Source organism: Scyliorhinus torazame, chromosome 6 (genome assembly GCF_047496885.1).
Source record: "Scyliorhinus torazame isolate Kashiwa2021f chromosome 6, sScyTor2.1, whole genome shotgun sequence".
NCBI lineage: Eukaryota > Metazoa > Chordata > Chondrichthyes > Carcharhiniformes > Scyliorhinidae > Scyliorhinus > Scyliorhinus torazame.
Genome location: NC_092712.1, coordinates 26511765 through 26535602, shown reverse-complemented (window position 1 = coordinate 26535602; position 23838 = coordinate 26511765). Strand labels below are relative to the sequence as shown.

The following is a 23838-nucleotide window of genomic DNA, read 5'->3' as shown; positions in this document are numbered from 1 at the left end:
CCTGACAGTGTAAAACTGACAGTGACAACCTGACAGTGTAAAACTGACAGTGACAACCTGACAGTGACAACCTGACAGTGACAAACTGACAGTGTAAAACTGATAGTGACAACCTGACAGTGTCAAACTGACAGTGTAAAACTGACAGCGATAACCTGACAGTGTAAAACTGACAGTGACAACCTGACAGTGTAAAACTGACAGTGACAACCTGACAGTGACAACCTGACAGTGTAAAACTGACAGTGACAACCTGACAGTGACAACCTGACAGTGACAACCTGACAGTGACAACCTGACAGGGATAACCTGACAGTGTAAAACTGACAGCGATAACCTGACAGTGTAAAACTGACAGTGACAACCTGACAGTGAGAACCTGACAGTGTAAAACTGACAGTGACAACCTGACAGTGACAAACTGACAGTGACAACCTGACAGTGACAACCTGACAGTGTCAAACTGACAGTGACAACCTGACAGTGTAAATCTGACAGTGTAAAACTGACAGTGTAAAACTGACAGTGCCAACCTGACAGTGTAAATCTGACAGTGTAAAACTGACAGTGACAACCTGACAGTGTCAACCTGACAGTGCCAACCTGATAGTGTAAAACTGACAGTGGCAACCTGACAGTGACAACCTGACAGTGACAACCTGACAGTGACAACCTGACAGTGTAAAACTGACAGCGATAACCTGACAGTGCCAACCTGACAGTGTAAAACTGACAGTGACAACCTGACAGTGACAACCTGACAGTGTCAACCTGACAGTGCCAACCTGATAGTGTAAAACTGACAGTGGCAACCTGACAGTGACAACCTGACAGTGTAAAACTGACAGTGTAAAACTGACAGTGACAACCTGACAGTGACAACCTGACAGTGTCAACCTGACAGTGCCAACCTGATAGTGTAAAACTGACAGTGACAACCTGACAGTGACAACCTGACAGTGTAAAACTGACAGTGGCAACCTGACAGTGACAACCTGACAGTGACAACCTGACAGTGACAACCTGACAGTGTAAAACTGACAGTGACAACCTGACAGTGTAAAACTGACAGTGTAAAACTGACAGTGACAACCTGACAGTGTAAAACTGACAGTGACAACCTGACAGTGACAATCTGACAGTGACAACCTGACAGTGTAAAACTGACAGTGACAACCTGACAGTGTAAAACTGACAGTGTAAAACTGACAGTGTAAAACTGACAGTGACAACCTGACAGTGTAAAACTGACAGTGACAACCTGACAGTGACAACCTGACAGTGACAACCTGACAGTGTAAAACTGACAGTGTAAAACTGACAGTGACAACCTGACAGTGACAACCTGACAGTGTAAAACTGACAGTGACAACCTGACAGTGTAAAACTGACAGTGACAACCTGACATTGACAACCTGACAGTGACAACCTGACAGTGACAACGTGACAGTGTAAAACTGACAGTGTAAAACTGACAGTGACAACCTGACAGTGACAACCTGACAGCGACAACCTGACAGTGACAACCTGACAGTGACAACCTGACATTGACAACCTGACAGTGACAACCTGACAGTGACAACGTGACAGTGACAACCTGACAGTGACAACCTGACAGTGTAAAACTGACAGCGATAACCTGACTGTGTAAAACTGACAGTGACAACCTGACAGTGACAACCTGACAGTGACAACCTGACAGTGTAAAACTGACAGCGATAACCGGACTGTGTAAAACTCACAGTGACAACCTGACAGCGATAACCTGACAGCGATAACCTGACAGTGACAACCTGACAGTGACAACATGACAGTGACAACCTGACAGTGACAACATGCCAGTGTAAAACTGTTGTCTAAAACTGACAGTGTCAACCTGACAGTGTAAAACTGACAGTGACAACCTGACAGTGTAAAACTGACAGTGACAACCTGACAGTGACAACCTGACAGTGTAAAACTGATAGTGACAACCTGACAGTGTAAAACTGACAGTGACAACCTGACAGTGACAACCTGACAGTGTAAAACTGACAGTGACAACCTGACAGTGTAAAACTGACAGTGACAACCTGACAGTGTAAAACTGACAGTGACAACCTGACAGTGACAACCTGACAGTGTAAAACTGACAGTGACAACCTGACAGTGACAACCTGACAGTGTAAAACTGACAGTGACAACCTGACAGTGTAAAACTGATAGTGACAACCTGACAGTGACAACCTGACAGCGACAACCTGACAGTGTAAAACTGACAGCGATAACCTGACAGTGTAAAACTGACAGTGACAACCTGACAGTGTAAAACTGACAGTGACAACCTGACAGTGACAACCTGACAGTGTAAAACTGATAGTGACAACCTGACAGTGACAACCTGACAGGGATAACCTGACAGTGTAAAACTGACAGCGATAACCTGACAGTGTAAAACTGACAGTGTAAAACTGACAGTGACAACCTGACAGTGTAAAACTGACAGTGACAACCTGACAGTGACAACCTGACAGTGTAAAACTGATAGTGACAACCTGACAGTGACAACCTGACAGGGATAACCTGACAGTGTAAAACTGACAGCGATAACCTGACAGTGTAAAACTGACAGTGACAACCTGACAGTGAGAACCTGACAGTGTAAAACTGACAGCGATAACCTGACAGTGACAAACTGACAGTGACAACCTGACAGTGCCAACCTGACAGTGTAAAACTGACAGTGACAACCTGACAGTGACAACCTGACAGTGTAAAACTGACAGTGTAAAACTGACAGTGACAACCTGACAGTGACAACCTGACAGTGTAAACCTGACAGTGTAAAACTGACAGTGACAACCTGACAGTGACAACCTGACAGTGTAAAACTGACAGTGTAAAACTGACAGTGACAACCTGACAGTGACAACCTGACAGTGACAATGTGACAGTGACAACCTGACAGTGTAAAACTGACAGTGCCAACCTGACAGTGTAAATCTGACAGTGTAAAACTGACAGTGACAACCTGACAGTGACAACCTGACAGTGTCAACCTGACAGTGCCAACCTGATAGTGTAAAACTGACAGTGGCAACCTGACAGTGACAACCTGACAGTGACAACCTGACAGTGACAACCTGACAGTGTAAAACTGACAGCGATAACCTGACAGTGCCAACCTGACAGTGTAAAACTGACAGTGACAACCTGACAGTGACAACCTGACAGTGTCAACCTGACAGTGTAAAACTGACAGTGGCAACCTGACAGTGACAACCTGACAGTGACAACCTGACAGTGACAACCTGACAGTGTAAAACTGACAGCGATAACCTGACAGTGCCAACCTGACAGTGTAAAACTGACAGTGACAACCTGACAGTGACAACCTGACAGTGTCAACCTGACAGTGTAAAACTGACAGTGGCAACCTGACAGTGACAACCTGACAGTGACAACCTGACAGTGACAACCTGACAGTGTAAAACTGACAGTGACAACCTGACAGTGTAAAACTGACAGTGTAAAACTGACAGTGACAACCTGACAGTGTAAAACTGACAGTGACAACCTGACAGTGACAATCTGACAGTGACAACCTGACAGTGTAAAACTGACAGTGACAACCTGACAGTGTAAAACTGACAGTGTAAAACTGACAGTGTAAAACTGACAGTGACAACCTGACAATGTAAAACTAACAGTGCCAACCTGACAGTGTAAAACTGACAGTGTAAAACTGACAGTGACAACCTGACAATGTAAAACTAACAGTGCCAACCTGACAGTGTAAAACTGACAGTGTAAAACTGACAGTGACAACCTGACAATGTAAAACTAACAGTGCCAACCTGACAGTGTAAAACTGACAGTGTAAAACTGACAGTGACAACCTGACAGTGTAAAACTGACAGTGACAACCTGACAGTGACAACCTGACAGTAACAACCTGACATTGACAACCTGACAGTGTAAAACTGACAGTGTAAAACTGACAGTGTAAAACTGACAGTGACAACCTGACTGTGTAAAACTGACAGTGAGAACCTGACAGTGTAAAACTGACAGTGTAAAACTGACAGTGTAAAACTGACAGTGACAACCTGACAGTGTAAAACTGACAGTGTAAAACTGACAGTGTAAAACTGACAATGCCAACCTGACAGTGACAACCTGACAGTGACAACCTGACAGTGTCAACCTGACAGTGACAACCTGACAGTGACAACCTGACAGTGTAAAACTGACAGTGACAACCTGACAGTGTAAAACTGACAGTGACAACCTGACAGTGACAACCTGACAGTGACAACCTGACAGTGTAAAACTGACAGTGACAACCTGACAGTGTAAAACTGACAGTGACAACCTGACAGTGACAACCTGACAGTGACAACCTGACAGTGTAAAACTGACAGTGTAAAACTGACAGTGACAACCTGACAGTGACAACCTGACAGTGTAAAACTGACAGTGTAAAACTGACAGTGACAACCTGACAGTGACAACCTGACAGTGTAAAACTAACAGTGACAACCTGACAGTGTAAAACTGACAGTGACAACCTGACAGTGACAACCTGACAGTGCCAACCTGACAGTGACAACCTGACAGTGCCAACCTGACAGTGACAACCTGACAGTGACAACCTGACAGTGCCAACCTGACAGTGTAAAACTGACAGTGACAACCTGACAGTGACAACCTGACAGTGACAACCTGACAGTGTGAACCTGACAGTGTAAAACTAACAGTGACAACGTGACAGTGACAACCTGACAGTGTAAAACTGACAGTGTAAAACTGACAGTGACAACCTGACAGTGAAAAACTGACAGTGACAACCTGACAGTGAAAAACTGACAGTGACAACGTGACAGTGACAACGTGACAGTGACAACGTGACAGTGACAACGTGACAGTGACAACCTGACAGTGACAACCTGACAGTGTAAAACTGACAGTGCCAACCTGACAGTGTAAAACTGACAGTGTAAAACTGACAGTGTAAAACTGACAGTGCCAACCTGACAGTGTAAAACTGACAGTGTAAAACTGACAGTGTCAACCTGACAGTGTCAACCTGACAGTGACAACCTGACAGTGTAAAACTGACAGTGCCAACCTGACAGTGCCAACCTGACAGTGACAACCTGACAGTGAAAAACTGACAGTGTAAAACTGACAGTGACAACCTGACAGTGACAACCTGACAGTGTAAAACTGACAGTGTCAACCTGACAGTGACAACCTGACAGTGTCAACCTGACAGTGTAAAACTGACAGTGTAAAACTGACAGTGACAACCTGACAGTGAAAAACTGACAGTGTAAAACTGACAGTGACAACCTGACAGTGACAACCTGACAGTGACAACCTGACAGTGTAAAACTGACAGTGTAAAACTGACAGTGTAAAACTGACAGTGCCAACCTGACAGTGACAACCTGACAGTGACAACCTGACAGTGTAAAACTGACAGTGTAAAACTGACAGTGACAACCTGACAGTGAAAAACTGACAGTGTAAAACTGACAGTGCCAACCTGACAGTGACAACCTGACAGTGTAAAACTGACAGTGACAACCTGACAGTGTAAAACTGACAGTGTAAAACTGACAGTGTAAAACTGACAGTGCCAACCTGACAGTGACAACCTGACAGTGAAAAACTGACAGTGTAAAACTGACAGTGCCAACCTGACAGTGACAACCTGACAGTGAAAAACTGACAGTGTAAAACTGAGTGTGTAAAACTGACAGTGACAACCTGACAGTGAAAAACTGACAGTGACAACCTGACAGTGACAACCTGACAGTGTCAACCTGACAGTGACAACCTGACAGTGTAAAACTGACAGTGTAAAACTGACAGTGACAACCTGACAGTGACAACCTGACAGTGTAAAACTGACAGTGTAAAACTGACAGTGACAACCTGACAGTGACAACCTGACAGTGTAAAACTGACAGTGCCAACCTGACAGTGACAACCTGACAGTGTAAAACTGACAGTGACAACCTGACAGTGTAAAACTGACAGTGACAACCTGACAGTGACAACCTGACAGTGACAACCTGACAGTGCCAACCTGACAGTGACAACCTGACAGTGTAAAACTGACAGTGACAACCTGACAGTGTAAAATTGACAGTGTAAAACTGACAGTGACAACCTGACAGTGACAACCTGACAGTGTAAAACTGACAGTGTAAAACTGACAGTGACAACCTGACAGTGACAACCTGACAGTGTAAAACTGACAGTGCCAACCTGACAGTGTAAAACTGACAGTGACAACCTGACAGTGACAACCTGACAGTGTCAACCTGACAGTGACAACCTGACAGTGACAACCTAACAGTGTAAAACTGACAGTGACAACCTGACAGTGACAACCTAACAGTGTAAAACTGACAGTGACAACATGACAGTGACAACCTGACAGTGTAAAACTGACAGTGTAAAACTGACAGTGACAACCTGACAGTAACAACCAGACAGTGACAACCTGACAGTGTAAAACTGACAGTGCCAACCTGACAGTGTAAAACTGACAGTGACAACCTGACAGTGACAACCTGACAGTGTCAACCTGACATTGCCAACCTGACAGTGACAACCTGACAGTGTAAAACTGACAGTGCCAACCTGACAGTGTAAAACTGACAGTGTAATACTGACAGTGACAACCTGACAGTGACAACCTGACAGTGTAAAACTGACAGTGTAAAACTGACAGTGTCAACCTGACAGTGACAACCTGACAGTGACAACCTGACAGTGACAACCTGACAGTGTAAAACTGACAGTGTAAAACTGACAGTGACAACCTGACAGTGACAACCTGACATGCCAACCTGACAGTGACAACCTGACAGTGTAAAACTGACAGTGACAACCTGACAGTGACAACCTGACAGTGACAACCTAACAGTGACAACCTGACAGTGTAAAACTGACAGTGTAAAACTGACAGTGACAACCTGACAGTGTAAAACTGACAGTGTCAACCTGACAGTGACAACCTGACAGTGACAACCTGACAGTGTCAACCTGACAGTGTAAAACTGACAGTGTAAAACTGACAGTGACAACCTGACAGTGACAACCTGACAGTGACAACCTGACAGTGTAAAACTGACATTGACAACCTGACAGTGACAACCTAACAATGACAACCTGACAGTGTAAAACTGACAGTGACAACCTGACAGTGTAAAACTGACAGTGACAACCTGACAGTGTAAACCTGACAGTGACAACCTGACAGTGTCAAACTGACAGTGACAACCTGACAGTGTAAAACTGACAGTGCCAACCTGACAGTGACGACCTGACAGTGTAAAACTAACAGTGTCAAACTCACAGTGTCAACCTGACAGTGACAACCTGACAGTGACAACCTGACAGTGTAAAACTGACAGTGACAACCTGACAGTGACAACCTGACAGTGTAAAACTGACAGTGTAAAACTGACAGTGACAACCTGACAGTGTCAACCTGACAGTGTAAAACTGACAGTGTAAAACTGACAGTGACAACCTGACAGTGTCAACCTGACAGTGTAAAACTGACAGTGTAAAACTGACAGTGACAACCTGACAGTGTCAACCTGACAGTGACAATGTGACAGTGACAACCTGACAGTGTAAAACTGACAGTGACAACCTGACAGTGCCAACCTGACAGTGTCAACCTGACAGTGTCAAACTGACAGTGACAACCTGACAGTGTAAAACTGACAGTGACAACCTGACAGTGCCAACCTGACAGTGTCAAACTGACAGTGACAACCTGACAGTGACAACCTGACAGTGACAACCTGACAGTGCCAACCTGACAGTGTCAAGCTGACAGTGACAAACTGACAGTGACAACCTGACAGTGTCAACCTGACAGTGCCAACCTGACAGTGACAACCTGACAGTGACAACCTGACAGTGACAACCTGACAGTGTAAAACTGACAGTGACAACCTGACAGTGACAACCTGACAGTGTAAAACTGACAGTGACAACCTGACAGTGACAACCTGACAGTGACAACCTGACAGTGTAAAACTGACAGTGTAAAACTGACAGTGACAACCTGACAGTGACAACCTGACAGTGTAAAACTGACAGTGACAACCTGACAGTGACAACCTGACAGTGACAACCTGACAGTGTAAAACTGACAGTGTAAAACTGACAGTGACAACCTGACAGTGTAAAACTGACAGCGTAAAACTGACAGTGACAACCTGACAGTGACAACCTGACAGTGTAAAACTAACAGTGTCAAACTCACAGTGTCAACCTGACAGTGACAACCTGACAGTGTCAAACTGACAGTGACAACCTGACAGTGTAAAACTGACAGTGACAACCTGACAGTGACAACCTGACAGTGACAACCTGACAGTGTAAACCTGACAGTGACAACCTGACAGTGTCATACTGACAGTGACAACCTGACAGTGTAAAACTGACAGTGACAACCTGACAGTGTAAAACTGACAGTGACAACCTGACAGTGACAACCTGACAGTGTCAAACTGACAGTGACAACCTGACAGTGTAAAACTGACAGTGACAACCTGACAGTGACAACCTGACAGTGTAAAACTGACAGTGACAACCTGACAGTGACAACCTGACAGTGACAACCTGACAGTGACAACCTGACAGTGACAACCTGACAGTGTAAAACTGACAGTGACAACCTGACAGTGTAAAACTGACAGTGACAACCTGACAGTGACAACCTGACAGTAACAACCTGACAGTGACAACCTGACAGTGTAAAACTGACAGTGTAAAACTGACAGTGTAAAACTGACAGTGCCAACCTGACAGTGACAACCTGACAGTGTAAAACTGACAGTGTAAACCTGACAGTGACAACCTGACAGTGACAACCTGACAGTGTAAAACTGACAGTGACAACCTGACAGTGTAAAACTGACAGTGTAAAACTGACAGTGACAACCTGACAGTGCCAACCTGACAGTGCCAACCTGACAGTGCCAACCTGACAGTGACAACCTGACAGTGACAACCTGACAGTGTAAAACTAACAGTGTCAAACTCACAGTGTCAACCTGACAGTGACAACCTGACAGTGTCAAACTGACAGTGACAACCTGACAGTGTAAAACTGACAGTGACAACCTGACAGTGACAACCTGACAGTGACAACCTGACAGTGACAACCTGACAGTGACGACCTGACAGTGTAAAACTAACAGTGTCAAACTCACAGTGTCAACCTGACAGTGACAACCTGACAGTGACAACCTGACAGTGTCAAACTGACAGTGACAACCTGACAGTGTAAAACTGACAGTGACAACCTGACAGTGACAACCTGACAGTGTAAAACTGACAGTGTAAAACTGACAGTGACAACCTGACAGTGACAACCTGACAGTGACAACCTGACAGTGACAACCTGACAGTGACAACCTGACAGTGTAAAACTGACAGTGACAACCTGACAGTGTAAAACTGACAGTGCCAACCTGACAGTGACAACCTGACAGTGTAAAACTGACAGTGTAAACCTGACAGTGACAACCTGACAGTGACAACCTGACAGTGTAAAACTGACAGTGACAACCTGACAGTGTAAAACTGACAGTGTAAAACTGACAGTGACAACCTGACAGTGCCAACCTGACAGTGACAACCTGACAGTGCCAACCTGACAGTGACAACCTGACAGTGCCAACCTGACAGTGACAACCTGACAGTGACAACCTGACAGTGCCAACCTGACAGTGCCAACCTGACAGTGACAACCTGACAGTGACAACCTGACAGTGACAACCTGACAGTGTAAAACTGACAGTGACAACCTGACAGTGACAACCTGACAGTGACAACCTGACAGTGTAAAACTGACAGTGTAAAACTGACAGTGACAACCTGACAGTGTCAACCTGACAGTGACAACCTGACAGTGACAACCTGACAGTGACAACCTGACAGTGACAACCAGACAGTGTAAAACTGACAGTGTAAAACTGACAGTGACAACCTGACAGTGTCAACCTGACAGTGACAATGTGACAGTGACAACCTGACAGTGTAAAACTGACAGTGACAACCTGACAGTGACAACCTGACAGTGACAACCTGGCAGTGACAACCTGACAGTGACAACCTGACAGTGTAAAACTGACAGTGCCAACCTGACAGTGTAAAACTGACAGTGACAACCTGACAGTGACAACCTGACAGTGTAAAACTGACAGTGTAAAACTGACAGTGACAACCTGACAGTGTCAACCTGACAGTGACAATGTGACAGTGACAACCTGACAGTGTAAAACTGACAGTGACAACCTGACAGTGCCAACCTGACAGTGTCAACCTGACAGTGTCAAACTGACAGTGACAACCTGACAGTGTAAAACTGACAGTGCCAACCTGACAGTGTCAACCTGACAGTGTCAACCTGACAGTGACAACCTGACAGTGTCAAACTGACAGTGACAACCTGACAGTGCCAACCTGACAGTGTCAACCTGACAGTGTCAAACTGACAGTGACAACCTGACAGTGTAAAACTGACAGTGCCAACCTGACAGTGTCAACCTGACAGTGTCAACCTGACAGTGTCAACCTGACAGTGTAAAACTGACAGTGCCAACCTGACAGTGTCAACCTGACAGTGTCAACCTGACAGTGACAACCTGACAGTGACAACCTGACAGTGACAACCTGACAGTGACAACCTGACAGTGTAAAACTGACAGTGACAACCTGACAGTGACAACCTGACAGTGTAAAACTGACAGTGTAAAACTGACAGTGTAAAACTGACAGTGACAACCTGACAGTGACAACCTGACAGTGACAACCTGACAGTGTAAAACTGACAGTGTAAAACTGACAGTGACAACCTGACAGTGACAACCTGACAGTGTAAAACTGACAGTGACAACCTGACAGTGTAAAACTGACAGTGTAAAACTGACAGTGACAACCTGACAGTGTAAAACTGACAGTGTAAAACTGACAGTGTAAAACTGACAGTGACAACCTGACAGTGACAACCTGACAGTGTCAAACTGACAGTGACAACCTGACAGTGACAACCTGACAGTGACAACCTGACAGTGTAAAACTGACAGTGACAACCTGACAGTGTAAAACTGACAGTGACAACCTGACAGTGTAAAACTGACAGTGTAAACCTGACAGTGAGAACCTGACAGTGTCAACCTGACAGTGTAAACCTGACAGTGAGAACCTGACAGTGTCAACCTGACAGTGTAAAACTGACAGTGACAACCTGACAGTGTAAAACTGACAGTGTAAAACTGACAGTGACAACCTGACAGTGACAACCTGACAGTGACAACCTGACAGTGTCAAACTGACAGTGACAACCTGACAGTGTAAAACCTGACAGTGTAAAACTGACAGTGCCAACCTGACAGTGACGACCTGACAGTGTATAACTAACAGTGTCAAACTCACAGTGTCAACCTGACAGTGACAACCTGACAGTGACAACCTGACAGTGTCAAACTGACAGTGACAACCTGACAGTGTAAAACTGACAGTGACAACCTGACAGTGACAACCTGACAGTGACAATGTGACAGTGACAACGTGACAGTGAAAAACTGACAGTGACAACCTGACAGTGTAAAACTGACAGTGACAACCTGACAGTGTAAAACTGACAGTGTAAAACTGACAGTGACGACCTGACAGTGACAACCTGACAGTGACAACCTGACAGTGTAAAACTGACAGTGACAACCTGACAGTGTAAAACTGACAGTGCCAACCTGACAGTGACGACCTGACAGTGACAACCTGACAGTGACAACCTGACAGTGTAAAACTGACAGTGTCAAACTCACAGTGTCAAACTCACAGTGTCAACCTGACAGTGACAACCTGACAGTGACAACCTGACAGTGTCAACCTGACAGTGTCAAACTGACAGTGACAACCTGACAGTGTAAAACTGACAGTGACAACCTGACAGTGACAACCTGACAGTGACAACCTGACAGTGTAAAACTGACAGTGACAACCTGACAGTGACAACCTGACAGTGACAACCTGACAGTGTCAAACTGACAGTGACAACCTGACAGTGTAAACCTGACAGTGCCAACCTGACAGTGACAACCTGACAGTGTCAAACTGACAGTGACAACCTGACAGTGTAAAACTGACAGTGTAAAACTGACAGTGTAAAACTGACAGTGACAACCTGACAGTGACAACCTGACAGTGACAAACTGACAGTGACAACCTGACAGTGACAAACTGACAGTGACAACCTGACAGTGACAACCTGACAGTGTAAAACTGACAGTGACAACCTGACAGTGTCAAACTGACAGTGACAACCTGACAGTGTAAACCTGACAGTGTAAAACTGACAGTGACAACCTGACAGTGTCAAACTGACAGTGACAACCTGACAGTGACAAACTGACAGTGTAAAACTGACAGTGACAACCTGACAGTGTCAAACTGACAGTGACAACCTGACAGTGACAACCTGACAGTGTAAAACTGACAGTGACAACCTGACAGTGTCAAACTGACAGTGACAACCTGACAGTGTCAAACTGACAGTGACAACCTGACAGTGACAACCTGACAGTGACAACCTGACAGTGACAACCTGACAGTGACAAACTGACAGTGACAACCTGACAGTGTAAAACTGACAGTGTAAAACTGACAGTGACAACCTGACAGTGTAAAACTGACAGTGTAAAACTGACAGTGACAACCTGACAGTGACAAACTGACAGTGTAAAACTGACAGTGACAACCTGACAGTGACAACCTGACAGTGACAACCTGACAGTGTCAACCTGACAGTGACAACCTGACAGTGTCAAACTGACAGTGACAACCTGACAGTGACAAACTGACAGTGTAAAACTGACAGTGACAACCTGACAGTGTCAAACTGACAGTGACAACCTGACAGTGACAAACTGACAGTGTAAAACTGACAGTGACAACCTGACAGTGACAACCTGACAGTGTAAAACTGACAGTGACAACCTGACAGTGTAAAACTGACAGTGACAACCTGACAGTGTAAAACTGACAGTGACAACCTGACAGGGTAAAACTGACAGTGTAAAACTGACAGTGACAACCTGACAGTGTAAACCTGACAGTGTAAAACTGACAGTGACAACCTGACAGTGACAAACTGACAGTGACAAACTGACAGTGTAAAACTGACAGTGACAACCTGACAGTGTAAAACTGACAGTGACAACCTGACAGTGTAAAACTGACAGTGACAACCTGACAGGGTAAAACTGACAGTGTAAAACTGACAGTGACAACCTGACAGTGTAAACCTGACAGTGTAAAACTGACAGTGACAACCTGACAGTGACAAACTGACAGTGACAAACTGACAGTGTAAAACTGACAGTGACAACCTGACAGTGACAACCTGACAGTGTAAACCTGACAGTGTAAAACTGACAGTGTAAAACTGACAGTGACAACCTGACAGTGACAAACTGACAGTGACAAACTGACAGTGTAAACCTGACAGTGTAAAACTGACAGTGACAACCTGACAGTGTAAACCTGACAGTGTAAAACTGACAGTGTAAAACTGACAGTGACAACCTGACAGTGCCAACCTGACAGTGACAACCTGACAGTGTAAACCTGACAGTGTAAAACTGACAGTGCCAACCTGACAGTGACAACCTGACAGTGTAAAACTGACAGTGATAACCTGACAGTGACAACCTGACAGTGACAACCTGACAGTGTAAAACTGACAGTGACAACCTGACAGTGTAAACCTGACAGTGTAAAACTGACAGTGACAACCTGACAGTGACAACCTGACAGTGTCAACCTGACAGTGACAACCTGACAGTGTAAAACTGACAGTGACGACCTGACAGTGTAAAACTAACAGTGTCAAACTCACAGTGTCAACCTGACAGTGACAACCTGACAGTGACAACCTGACAGTGTCAAACTGACAGTGACAACCTGACAGTGTAAAACTGACAGTGACAACCTGACAGTGACAACCTGACAGTGTAAAACTGACAGTGTAAAACTGACAGTGACAACCTGACAGTGACAACCTGACAGTGACAACCTGACAGTGACAACCTGACAGTGACAACCTGACAGTGTAAAACTGACAGTGACAACCTGACAGTGTAAAACTGACAGTGCCAACCTGACAGTGACAACCTGACAGTGTAAAACTGACAGTGTAAACCTGACAGTGACAACCTGACAGTGACAACCTGACAGTGTAAAACTGACAGTGACAACCTGACAGTGTAAAACTGACAGTGACAACCTGACAGTGCCAACCTGACAGTGACAACCTGACAGTGCCAACCTGACAGTGACAACCTGACAGTGCCAACCTGACAGTGACAACCTGACAGTGACAACCTGACAGTGCCAACCTGACAGTGCCAACCTGACAGTGACAACCTGACAGTGACAACCTGACAGTGACAACCTGACAGTGTAAAACTGACAGTGACAACCTGACAGTGACAACCTGACAGTGACAACCTGACAGTGTAAAACTGACAGTGTAAAACTGACAGTGACAACCTGACAGTGTCAACCTGACAGTGACAACCTGACAGTGACAACCTGACAGTGACAACCTGACAGTGACAACCAGACAGTGTAAAACTGACAGTGACAACCTGACAGTGTCAACCTGACAGTGACAATGTGACAGTGACAACCTGACAGTGTAAAACTGACAGTGACAACCTGATAGTGACAACCTGACAGTGACAACCTGGCAGTGACAACCTGACAGTGACAACCTGACAGTGTAAAACTGACAGTGCCAACCTGACAGTGTAAAACTGACAGTGACAACCTGACAGTGACAACCTGACAGTGTAAAACTGACAGTGTAAAACTGACAGTGACAACCTGACAGTGTCAACCTGACAGTGACAATGTGACAGTGACAACCTGACAGTGTAAAACTGACAGTGACAACCTGACAGTGCCAACCTGACAGTGTCAACCTGACAGTGTCAAACTGACAGTGACAACCTGACAGTGTAAAACTGACAGTGCCAACCTGACAGTGTCAACCTGACAGTGTCAACCTGACAGTGACAACCTGACAGTGTCAAACTGACAGTGACAACCTGACAGTGCCAACCTGACAGTGTCAACCTGACAGTGTCAAACTGACAGTGACAACCTGACAGTGTAAAACTGACAGTGCCAACCTGACAGTGTCAACCTGACAGTGTCAACCTGACAGTGTCAACCTGACAGTGTAAAACTGACAGTGCCAACCTGACAGTGTCAACCTGACAGTGTCAACCTGACAGTGACAACCTGACAGTGACAACCTGACAGTGACAACCTGACAGTGACAACCTGACAGTGACAACCTGACAGTGACAACCTGACAGTGTAAAACTGACAGTGACAACCTGACAGTGACAACCTGACAGTGTAAAACTGACAGTGTAAAACTGACAGTGTAAAACTGACAGTGACAACCTGACAGTGACAACCTGACAGTGACAACCTGACAGTGTAAAACTGACAGTGTAAAACTGACAGTGACAACCTGACAGTGACAACCTGACAGTGTAAAACTGACAGTGACAACCTGACAGTGTAAAACTGACAGTGTAAAACTGACAGTGACAACCTGACAGTGTAAAACTGACAGTGTAAAACTGACAGTGTAAAACTGACAGTGACAACCTGACAGTGACAACCTGACAGTGTCAAACTGACAGTGACAACCTGACAGTGACAACCTGACAGTGACAACCTGACAGTGTAAAACTGACAGTGACAACCTGACAGTGTAAAACTGACAGTGACAACCTGACAGTGTAAAACTGACAGTGTAAACCTGACAGTGAGAACCTGACAGTGTCAACCTGACAGTGTAAACCTGACAGTGAGAACCTGACAGTGTCAACCTGACAGTGTAAAACTGACAGTGACAACCTGACAGTGTAAAACTGACAGTGTAAAACTGACAGTGACAACCTGACAGTGACAACCTGACAGTGACAACCTGACAGTGTCAAACTGACAGTGACAACCTGACAGTGTAAAACCTGACAGTGTAAAACTGACAGTGCCAACCTGACAGTGACGACCTGACAGTGTATAACTAACAGTGTCAAACTCACAGTGTCAACCTGACAGTGACAACCTGACAGTGACAACCTGACAGTGTCAAACTGACAGTGACAACCTGACAGTGTAAAACTGACAGTGACAACCTGACAGTGACAACCTGACAGTGACAATGTGACAGTGACAACGTGACAGTGAAAAACTGACAGTGACAACCTGACAGTGTAAAACTGACAGTGACAACCTGACAGTGTAAAACTGACAGTGTAAAACTGACAGTGACGACCTGACAGTGACAACCTGACAGTGACAACCTGACAGTGTAAAACTGACAGTGACAACCTGACAGTGTAAAACTGACAGTGCCAACCTGACAGTGACGACCTGACAGTGACAACCTGACAGTGACAACCTGACAGTGTCAAACTGACAGTGACAACCAGACAGTGTAAAACTGACAGTGTCAAACTCACAGTGTCAAACTCACAGTGTCAACCTGACAGTGACAACCTGACAGTGACAACCTGACAGTGTCAACCTGACAGTGTCAAACTGACAGTGACAACCTGACAGTGTAAAACTGACAGTGACAACCTGACAGTGACAACCTGACAGTGACAACCTGACAGTGTAAAACTGACAGTGACAACCTGACAGTGACAACCTGACAGTGACAACCTGACAGTGTCAAACTGACAGTGACAACCTGACAGTGTAAACCTGACAGTGCCAACCTGACAGTGACAACCTGACAGTGTCAAACTGACAGTGACAACCTGACAGTGTAAAACTGACAGTGTAAAACTGACAGTGTAAAACTGACAGTGACAACCTGACAGTGACAACCTGACAGTGACAAACTGACAGTGACAACCTGACAGTGACAAACTGACAGTGACAACCTGACAGTGACAACCTGACAGTGTAAAACTGACAGTGACAACCTGACAGTGTCAAACTGACAGTGACAACCTGACAGTGTAAACCTGACAGTGTAAAACTGACAGTGACAACCTGACAGTGTCAAACTGACAGTGACAACCTGACAGTGACAAACTGACAGTGTAAAACTGACAGTGACAACCTGACAGTGTCAAACTGACAGTGACAACCTGACAGTGTAAACCTGACAGTGACAACCTGACAGTGTCAAACTGACAGTGACAACCTGACAGTGTAAAACTGACAGTGACAACCTGACAGTGTCAAACTGACAGTGACAACCTGACAGTGTCAAACTGACAGTGACAACCTGACAGTGACAACCTGACAGTGACAACCTGACAGTGACAACCTGACAGTGACAAACTGACAGTGACAACCTGACAGTGTAAAACTGACAGTGTAAAACTGACAGTGACAACCTGACAGTGTAAAACTGACAGTGTAAAACTGACAGTGACAACCTGACAGTGACAAACTGACAGTGTAAAACTGACAGTGACAACCTGACAGTGACAACCTGACAGTGACAACCTGACAGTGTCAACCTGACAGTGACAACCTGACAGTGTCAAACTGACAGTGACAACCTGACAGTGACAAACTGACAGTGTAAAACTGACAGTGACAACCTGACAGTGTCAAACTGACAGTGACAACCTGACAGTGACAAACTGACAGTGTAAAACTGACAGTGACAACCTGACAGTGACAACCTGACAGTGTAAAACTGACAGTGACAACCTGACAGTGTAAAACTGACAGTGACAACCTGACAGTGTAAAACTGACAGTGACAACCTGACAGGGTAAAACTGACAGTGTAAAACTGACAGTGACAACCTGACAGTGTAAACCTGACAGTGTAAAACTGACAGTGACAACCTGACAGTGACAAACTGACAGTGACAAACTGACAGTGTAAAACTGACAGTGACAACCTGACAGTGTAAAACTGACAGTGACAACCTGACAGTGTAAAACTGACAGTGACAACCTGACAGGGTAAAACTGACAGTGTAAAACTGACAGTGACAACCTGACAGTGTAAACCTGACAGTGTAAAACTGACAGTGACAACCTGACAGTGACAAACTGACAGTGACAAACTGACAGTGTAAAACTGACAGTGACAACCTGACAGTGACAACCTGACAGTGTAAACCTGACAGTGTAAAACTGACAGTGTAAAACTGACAGTGACAACCTGACAGTGACAAACTGACAGTGACAAACTGACAGTGTAAACCTGACAGTGTAAAACTGACAGTGACAACCTGACAGTGTAAACCTGACAGTGTAAAACTGACAGTGTAAAACTGACAGTGACAACCTGACAGTGCCAACCTGACAGTGACAACCTGACAGTGTAAACCTGACAGTGTAAAACTGACAGTGCCAACCTGACAGTGACAACCTGACAGTGTAAAACTGACAGTGACAACCTGACAGTGACAACCTGACAGTGACAACCTGACAGTGTAAAACTGACAGTGACAACCTGACAGTGTAAACCTGACAGTGTAAAACTGACAGTGACAACCTGACAGTGACAACCTGACAGTGTCAACCTGACAGTGACAACCTGACAGTGTAAAACTGACAGTGACAACCTGACAGTGACAACCTGACAGTGACAAACTGACAGTGACAACCTGACAGTGACAACCTGACAGTGACAACCTGACAGTGTCAACCTGGCAGTGTAAAACTGACAGTGACAACCTGACAGTGACAACCTGACAGTGACAAACTGACAGTGTAAAACTGACAGTGACAACCTGACAGTGTAAAACTGACAGTGTCAACCTGACAGTGACAACCTGACAGTGACAACCTGACAGTGTAAAACTGACAGTGTCAACCTGACAGTGACAACCTGACAGTGACAACCTGACAGTGTAAAACTGACAGTGTCAACCTGACAGTGTAAAACTGACAGTGACAACCTGACAGTGACAACCTGACAGTGACAACCTGACAGTGTAAAACTGACAGTGACAACCTGACAGTGACAACGTGACAGTGACAAACTGACAGTGACAACCTGACAGTGTCAAACTGACAGTGACAACCTGACAGTGACAACCTGACAGTGTAAAACTGACAGTGACAACCTGACAGTGTATAACTAACAGTGTCAAACTGACAGTGTCAACCTGACAGTGACAACCTGACAGTGTAAAACTGACAGTGACAACCTGACAGTGACAACCTGACAGTGTAAAACTGACAGTGACAACCTGACAGTGTATAACTAACAGTGTCAAACTGACAGTGTCAACCTGACAGTGACAACCTGACAGTGTAAAACTGACAGTGTCAACCTGACAGTGACAACCTGACAGTGACAACCTGACAGTGTAAAACTGACAGTGTCAACCTGACAGTGTAAAACTGACAGTGACAACCTGACAGTGACAACCTGACAGTGTAAAACTGACAGTGTAAACCTGACAGTGACAACCTGACAGTGACAACCTGACAGTGACAACCTGACAGTGACAACCTGACAGTGTAAAACTGACAGTGCCAACCTGTGCCTGGTGGCAGTACCAGGGTAGGCCCTTATGCGAGTCCCGTGGGGGTTGGTTTCCATTTATGTGTGATGGGGGGGAGAGCAGGCAGTGAGCGGGGAACATGTAGGTACGAGAGGGGGGGTCGAGCATTCAGGGGGAGGAACATCGGCAATACTTCTGCGGTGGTGGTGGGCGGAGCAACTTTAATTGTCTGGGGGTGGGGGTAGCCCCCAATACCTGTGTGGCGGCGGTCGCTGGGGGCGCTGATGGTGATATTACTCCTCTGTTCTTCTGTTCGGGTTTGGGCCTCCTTTAGAGATGTTGCCCTGACCTCTGTGGAGCTGGATGCCGGCTCTCTCAAGCCCTGTCCCGCCAATGTGACGGCGTAAATCACACTCACAAATTATGTTCTTTAAAGCGGCTCAACATCTGGAGTGAAAGCTGCTCCGTGCACCTGAAGGGCGGCACGCCAGGTTCCGGTCTGAGCCGCAAACTTTGGAAAAAAAGGTAAAATTCTGCCCATTATCAATATGTCAATAAATCTATGTGGTTGACTCTGAAATGCCCTCTGAAATGGCCTAGCAAGCCACTCAGTTCAAGGGCAATTAGGGATGGGCAATAAATGCTGGCCCAGCCAGCAAGGCCCTCATCCCATGAACATCCAGAAAAAAATTCAGAATTTCCAAAATCTGGAAATAAAATGCTGCCCATCAATAAAAATGACCAAATCTCTGTTATATTGGCATAAAAAAACTCAATCGATTGAGACACTAGTGCCCCTCTCGGGAAGGAAACCTGATGCCTTTACCCGATGGGCCTATAAGTGACTCCAGGCCCAGGACATGCCTTCTGGCAGTGGGTTCACGAGGAGGGCCCAGCATCACCTTCTTCGGGCAACTGGGCCAGAGTAATAATTGCTGGCCTTGCCAGAGGTGTTCACTTCCCGAGTTTGAATGTACACTTGGTAACTTGTCCAACTAGATGCTGAGAGGATGTTTCCCCTTGTGGGAGAGTCTCGGACCAGAGGGCACAATCTCAGAGTGAGGGAGTCGCCCATTTCAGACCCGAGATGAGGAGGAATTTCTTCTCTCGGAGGGGAGTGAATGTGTGGAATTCTTTACCGCAGAGAGCTGTAGAGGCCAGGTCGCTAAGTATGTTCAAGGCTGAGATGTCGAGATCACGATATTCACGCACTCTTAAAACAAAAAGTCGATAGAAATCTGTGAAGATTCCAATGGTCTCATGAAGTGGTGATTCCCAATAAAGTGACCCCTGTCCGCAGGGTAACTGACCAGTTTGTAACCAGGACGTGATTTGGAATTTCAGACACAAATCGATCAGCTGAAAGGGAATCTATCGAAGAAGTTCGCGGAGTGGAGGAAGAGCCTGGAGGAAGATGAAGACTTTGCCATGAAAACGATCGAAGAGGAAGGGCTCAAGGTGTTGACAAAGAGTGTTGAGTACATGGATGAACTGAACAAGAGAATGCATCAAATTAGACTGATCGATGATGAAACGCAGAATCTGGTCCATTTGGATCCGTTCTCACTTATCCAGGTACTTTCTTTTTTTTTCCTCTTTTTTTTTTCTCCTCTCCCCCCCCCCCACCCCCCACCCCACCCCACCCAAAGGACAGGGCCTCTTCCCCCCCCCCCCACCCCACCCAAAGGACAGGGCCTCTTCCCCCCCCCCCCACCTCCCCACCCAAAGGATAGGGCCCCTTCCCTCCCCCCCACCCCCCCACCAAAGGATAGGGCCTCTTCCCCCCCGCCCAAAGGAGTGGTCCTCCTCCCCCCCCCCCCCCCCCAGGATAGGGGCCTCTTCTCTCTCTCCCCAGGATAGGGCCTCCTCTCTCTCCCCCTCCACCCCCCCCCCCCCCACAGGATAGGGGCCTCCTCTCTCTCCCCTTCACCCCCCAGGATAGGGGCCTCCTCTCTCCCCCCCCCCCCCCCAGGATAGGGGCCTCCTCTCTCTTCCTCCACAGGATAGGGGCCTCCTCTCTCTCTCCCCCAGGATAGGGGCCTCCTCTCTCTCCCCCTCCCCCCCCCCCCCCAGGATAGGGGCCTCCTCTCTCTTTCCCCCCCCCCCCCCCCCCCAGGATAGGGGCCTCTTCTCTCTCTCCCCTGGGATAGGGGCCTCCTCTCTCTCTCCCCCAGGATAGGGGCCTCCTCTCTCTCTCCCCCAGGATAGGGGCCTCCTCTCTCTTCCCCCTCCCCCCCCAGGATAGGGGCCTCCTCCCTCTTCCCCCCAGGATAGGGCCTCCTCTCTCTCCCCCCATCCCGGGATAGGGGCCTCCTCTCTCTTTCCCCCCCCAAGGATAGGGGCCTCCTCTCTCTTCCCCCTCCACCCCCAGGATAGGGGCCTCCTCTCTCTCTCCCCCAGGATAGGGGCCTCCTCTCTCTCTCCCCCAGGATAGGGGCCTCCTCTCTCTCTCCCCCCCCTCCCCCCAGGATAGGGGCCTCCTCTCTCTTCCCCCCAGGATAGGGGCCTCCTCTCTCTCCCCCCATCCCAGGATAGGGCCCTCCTCTCTCCCCCTCCCCCAAGGATAGGGGCCTCCTCTCTCCCCCCCATCCCAGGATAGTGGCCTCTTCTCTCTTCCCCCCCAGGATAGGGTCCTCCTCTCTCTTCCCCCCTCCCCCCCACCCCCCCAGGATAGGGGCCTCCTCTCTCTTCCCCCCCAGGATAGGGGCCTCCTCTCTCTCTCCCCCAGGATAGGGGCCTCCTCTCTCTTCCCCCCCTCCCCCCCTCCCAGGATAGGGTCCTCCTCTCTCTTCCCCCCCAGGATAGGGGCCTCCTCTCTCTTCCCCCCCCCCCCCCCCAGGAAAGGGGCCTCCTCTCTCTCCCCCCCCCCCCCAGGATAGGGCCCTCCTCTCTCCCCCCCCCCCAGGATAGGGGCCTCCTCTCTCCCTCCCTCCCCCCCCCAAGGATAGGGGCCTCCTCTCTCTCCCCCCATCCCAGGATAGTGGCCTCCTCTCACTTCCCCCCCAGGATAGGGTCCTCCTCTCTCTTCCCCCCTCCCCCCCTCCACCCCCCCCAGGATAGGGGCCTCCTCTCTCTTCCCCCCCCCAGGATAGGGGCCTCCTCTCTCTCTCCCCCAGGATAGGGGCCTCCTCTCTCTTCCCCCCCCTCCCCCCTCGCAGGATAGGGTCCTCCTCTCTCTTCCCCCCCAGGAAAGGGGCCTCCTCTCTCTTCTCCCCCCCCCCCCAGGATAGGGGCCTCCTCTCTCACTCCCCCCGCCCCCCCCCCCAGGATAGGGGCCTCCTCTCTCTCCCCCCCAGGATAGGGGCCTCCTCTCTCTCCCCCCCAGGATAGGGGCCGCCTCTCTCTCTCCCCGCCCCCCCCCCCCCCCCCCAGGATAGGGGCCTCCTCTCTCTTCCCCCCCACTCTCCTCCTCCCCAGGATAGGGGCCTCCTCTCTCTTCCCCCCCCTCCCCCCCCAGGATAGGGCCCTCCTCTCCCCCCCCCCAAGGATAGGGGCCTCCTCTCTCTTCCCCCCCCCCTCCCCCCTCTCCCCCCCTCCCCCCTCTCCCCCCCCCTCTTCCCCCACCCCCCCCAGGACAGGGGCCTCCTCTCTCTTCCCCCCCAGGATAGGGCCCTCCTCTCTCTCTCTCCAGGATAGGGGCCTCCTCTCTCTTCCCCCCCTCCCCCCTCGCAGGATAGGGGCCTCCTCTCTCTTCCCCCCCCCCCTCCTCCTCCCCAGGATAGGGGCCTCCTCTCTCTCTCTCCAGGATAGGGCCCTCCTCTCTCCCCCCCCCCCCCCAAGGATAGGGGCCTCCTCTCTCTCCCTCCCCCCCCCAAGGATAGGGGCCTCCTCTCTCTCCCCCCATCCCAGGATAGTGGCCTCCTCTCTCTCCCCCCCCAGGATAGGGTCCTCCTCTCTCTTCCCCCCCTCCCCCCCCCCCCCCCAGGATAGGGGCCTCCTCTCTCTTCCCCCCCAGGATAGGGGCCTCCTCTCTCTCTCCCTCTCTCTCTCTCTCTCCCTCCCCCTCCTGGGGCAGGTGGTTTGTCTTATCCAGGTACTTTCAACAAACAATACATTACCTGCAACAATCTACTGCCTTCATTTTAAAATTATCATCCTTATGTTCAAATCCCTCCATGAATTCGCCCCTCCATATTCCTGTAACCTCCTCCAGCCCCCAAATCCTCCAAACCCATTGTGCCCCTCCAAGTTGGCCTCTTGCCATGGAGTCATTTTTCTTTTCTCCATTTCCAGAAATGTGGGTGTCGCTGGATAGGTCAGCACTTTCCTAATTGCCCTCGAGAAGGAGGTTCTGAGCTGCC

At 48.0% G+C, this 23838-nt stretch overlaps 1 protein-coding gene across 2 annotated transcripts in view; it reads left to right on the top strand.

Moving 5' to 3' along the window:
• LOC140424726 (tripartite motif-containing protein 14-like) overlaps positions 1-23838 on the top strand; it is an 805674-nt gene that overhangs the window by 7562 nt on the left and 774274 nt on the right. For both annotated transcript variants that reach the window (XM_072508054.1, XM_072508053.1), the window contains one exon: positions 20882-21112. In XM_072508054.1, coding sequence (XP_072364155.1) covers positions 20882-21112 — 231 coding nt within the window. The remainder of the gene's footprint in view (positions 1-20881; positions 21113-23838) is intronic.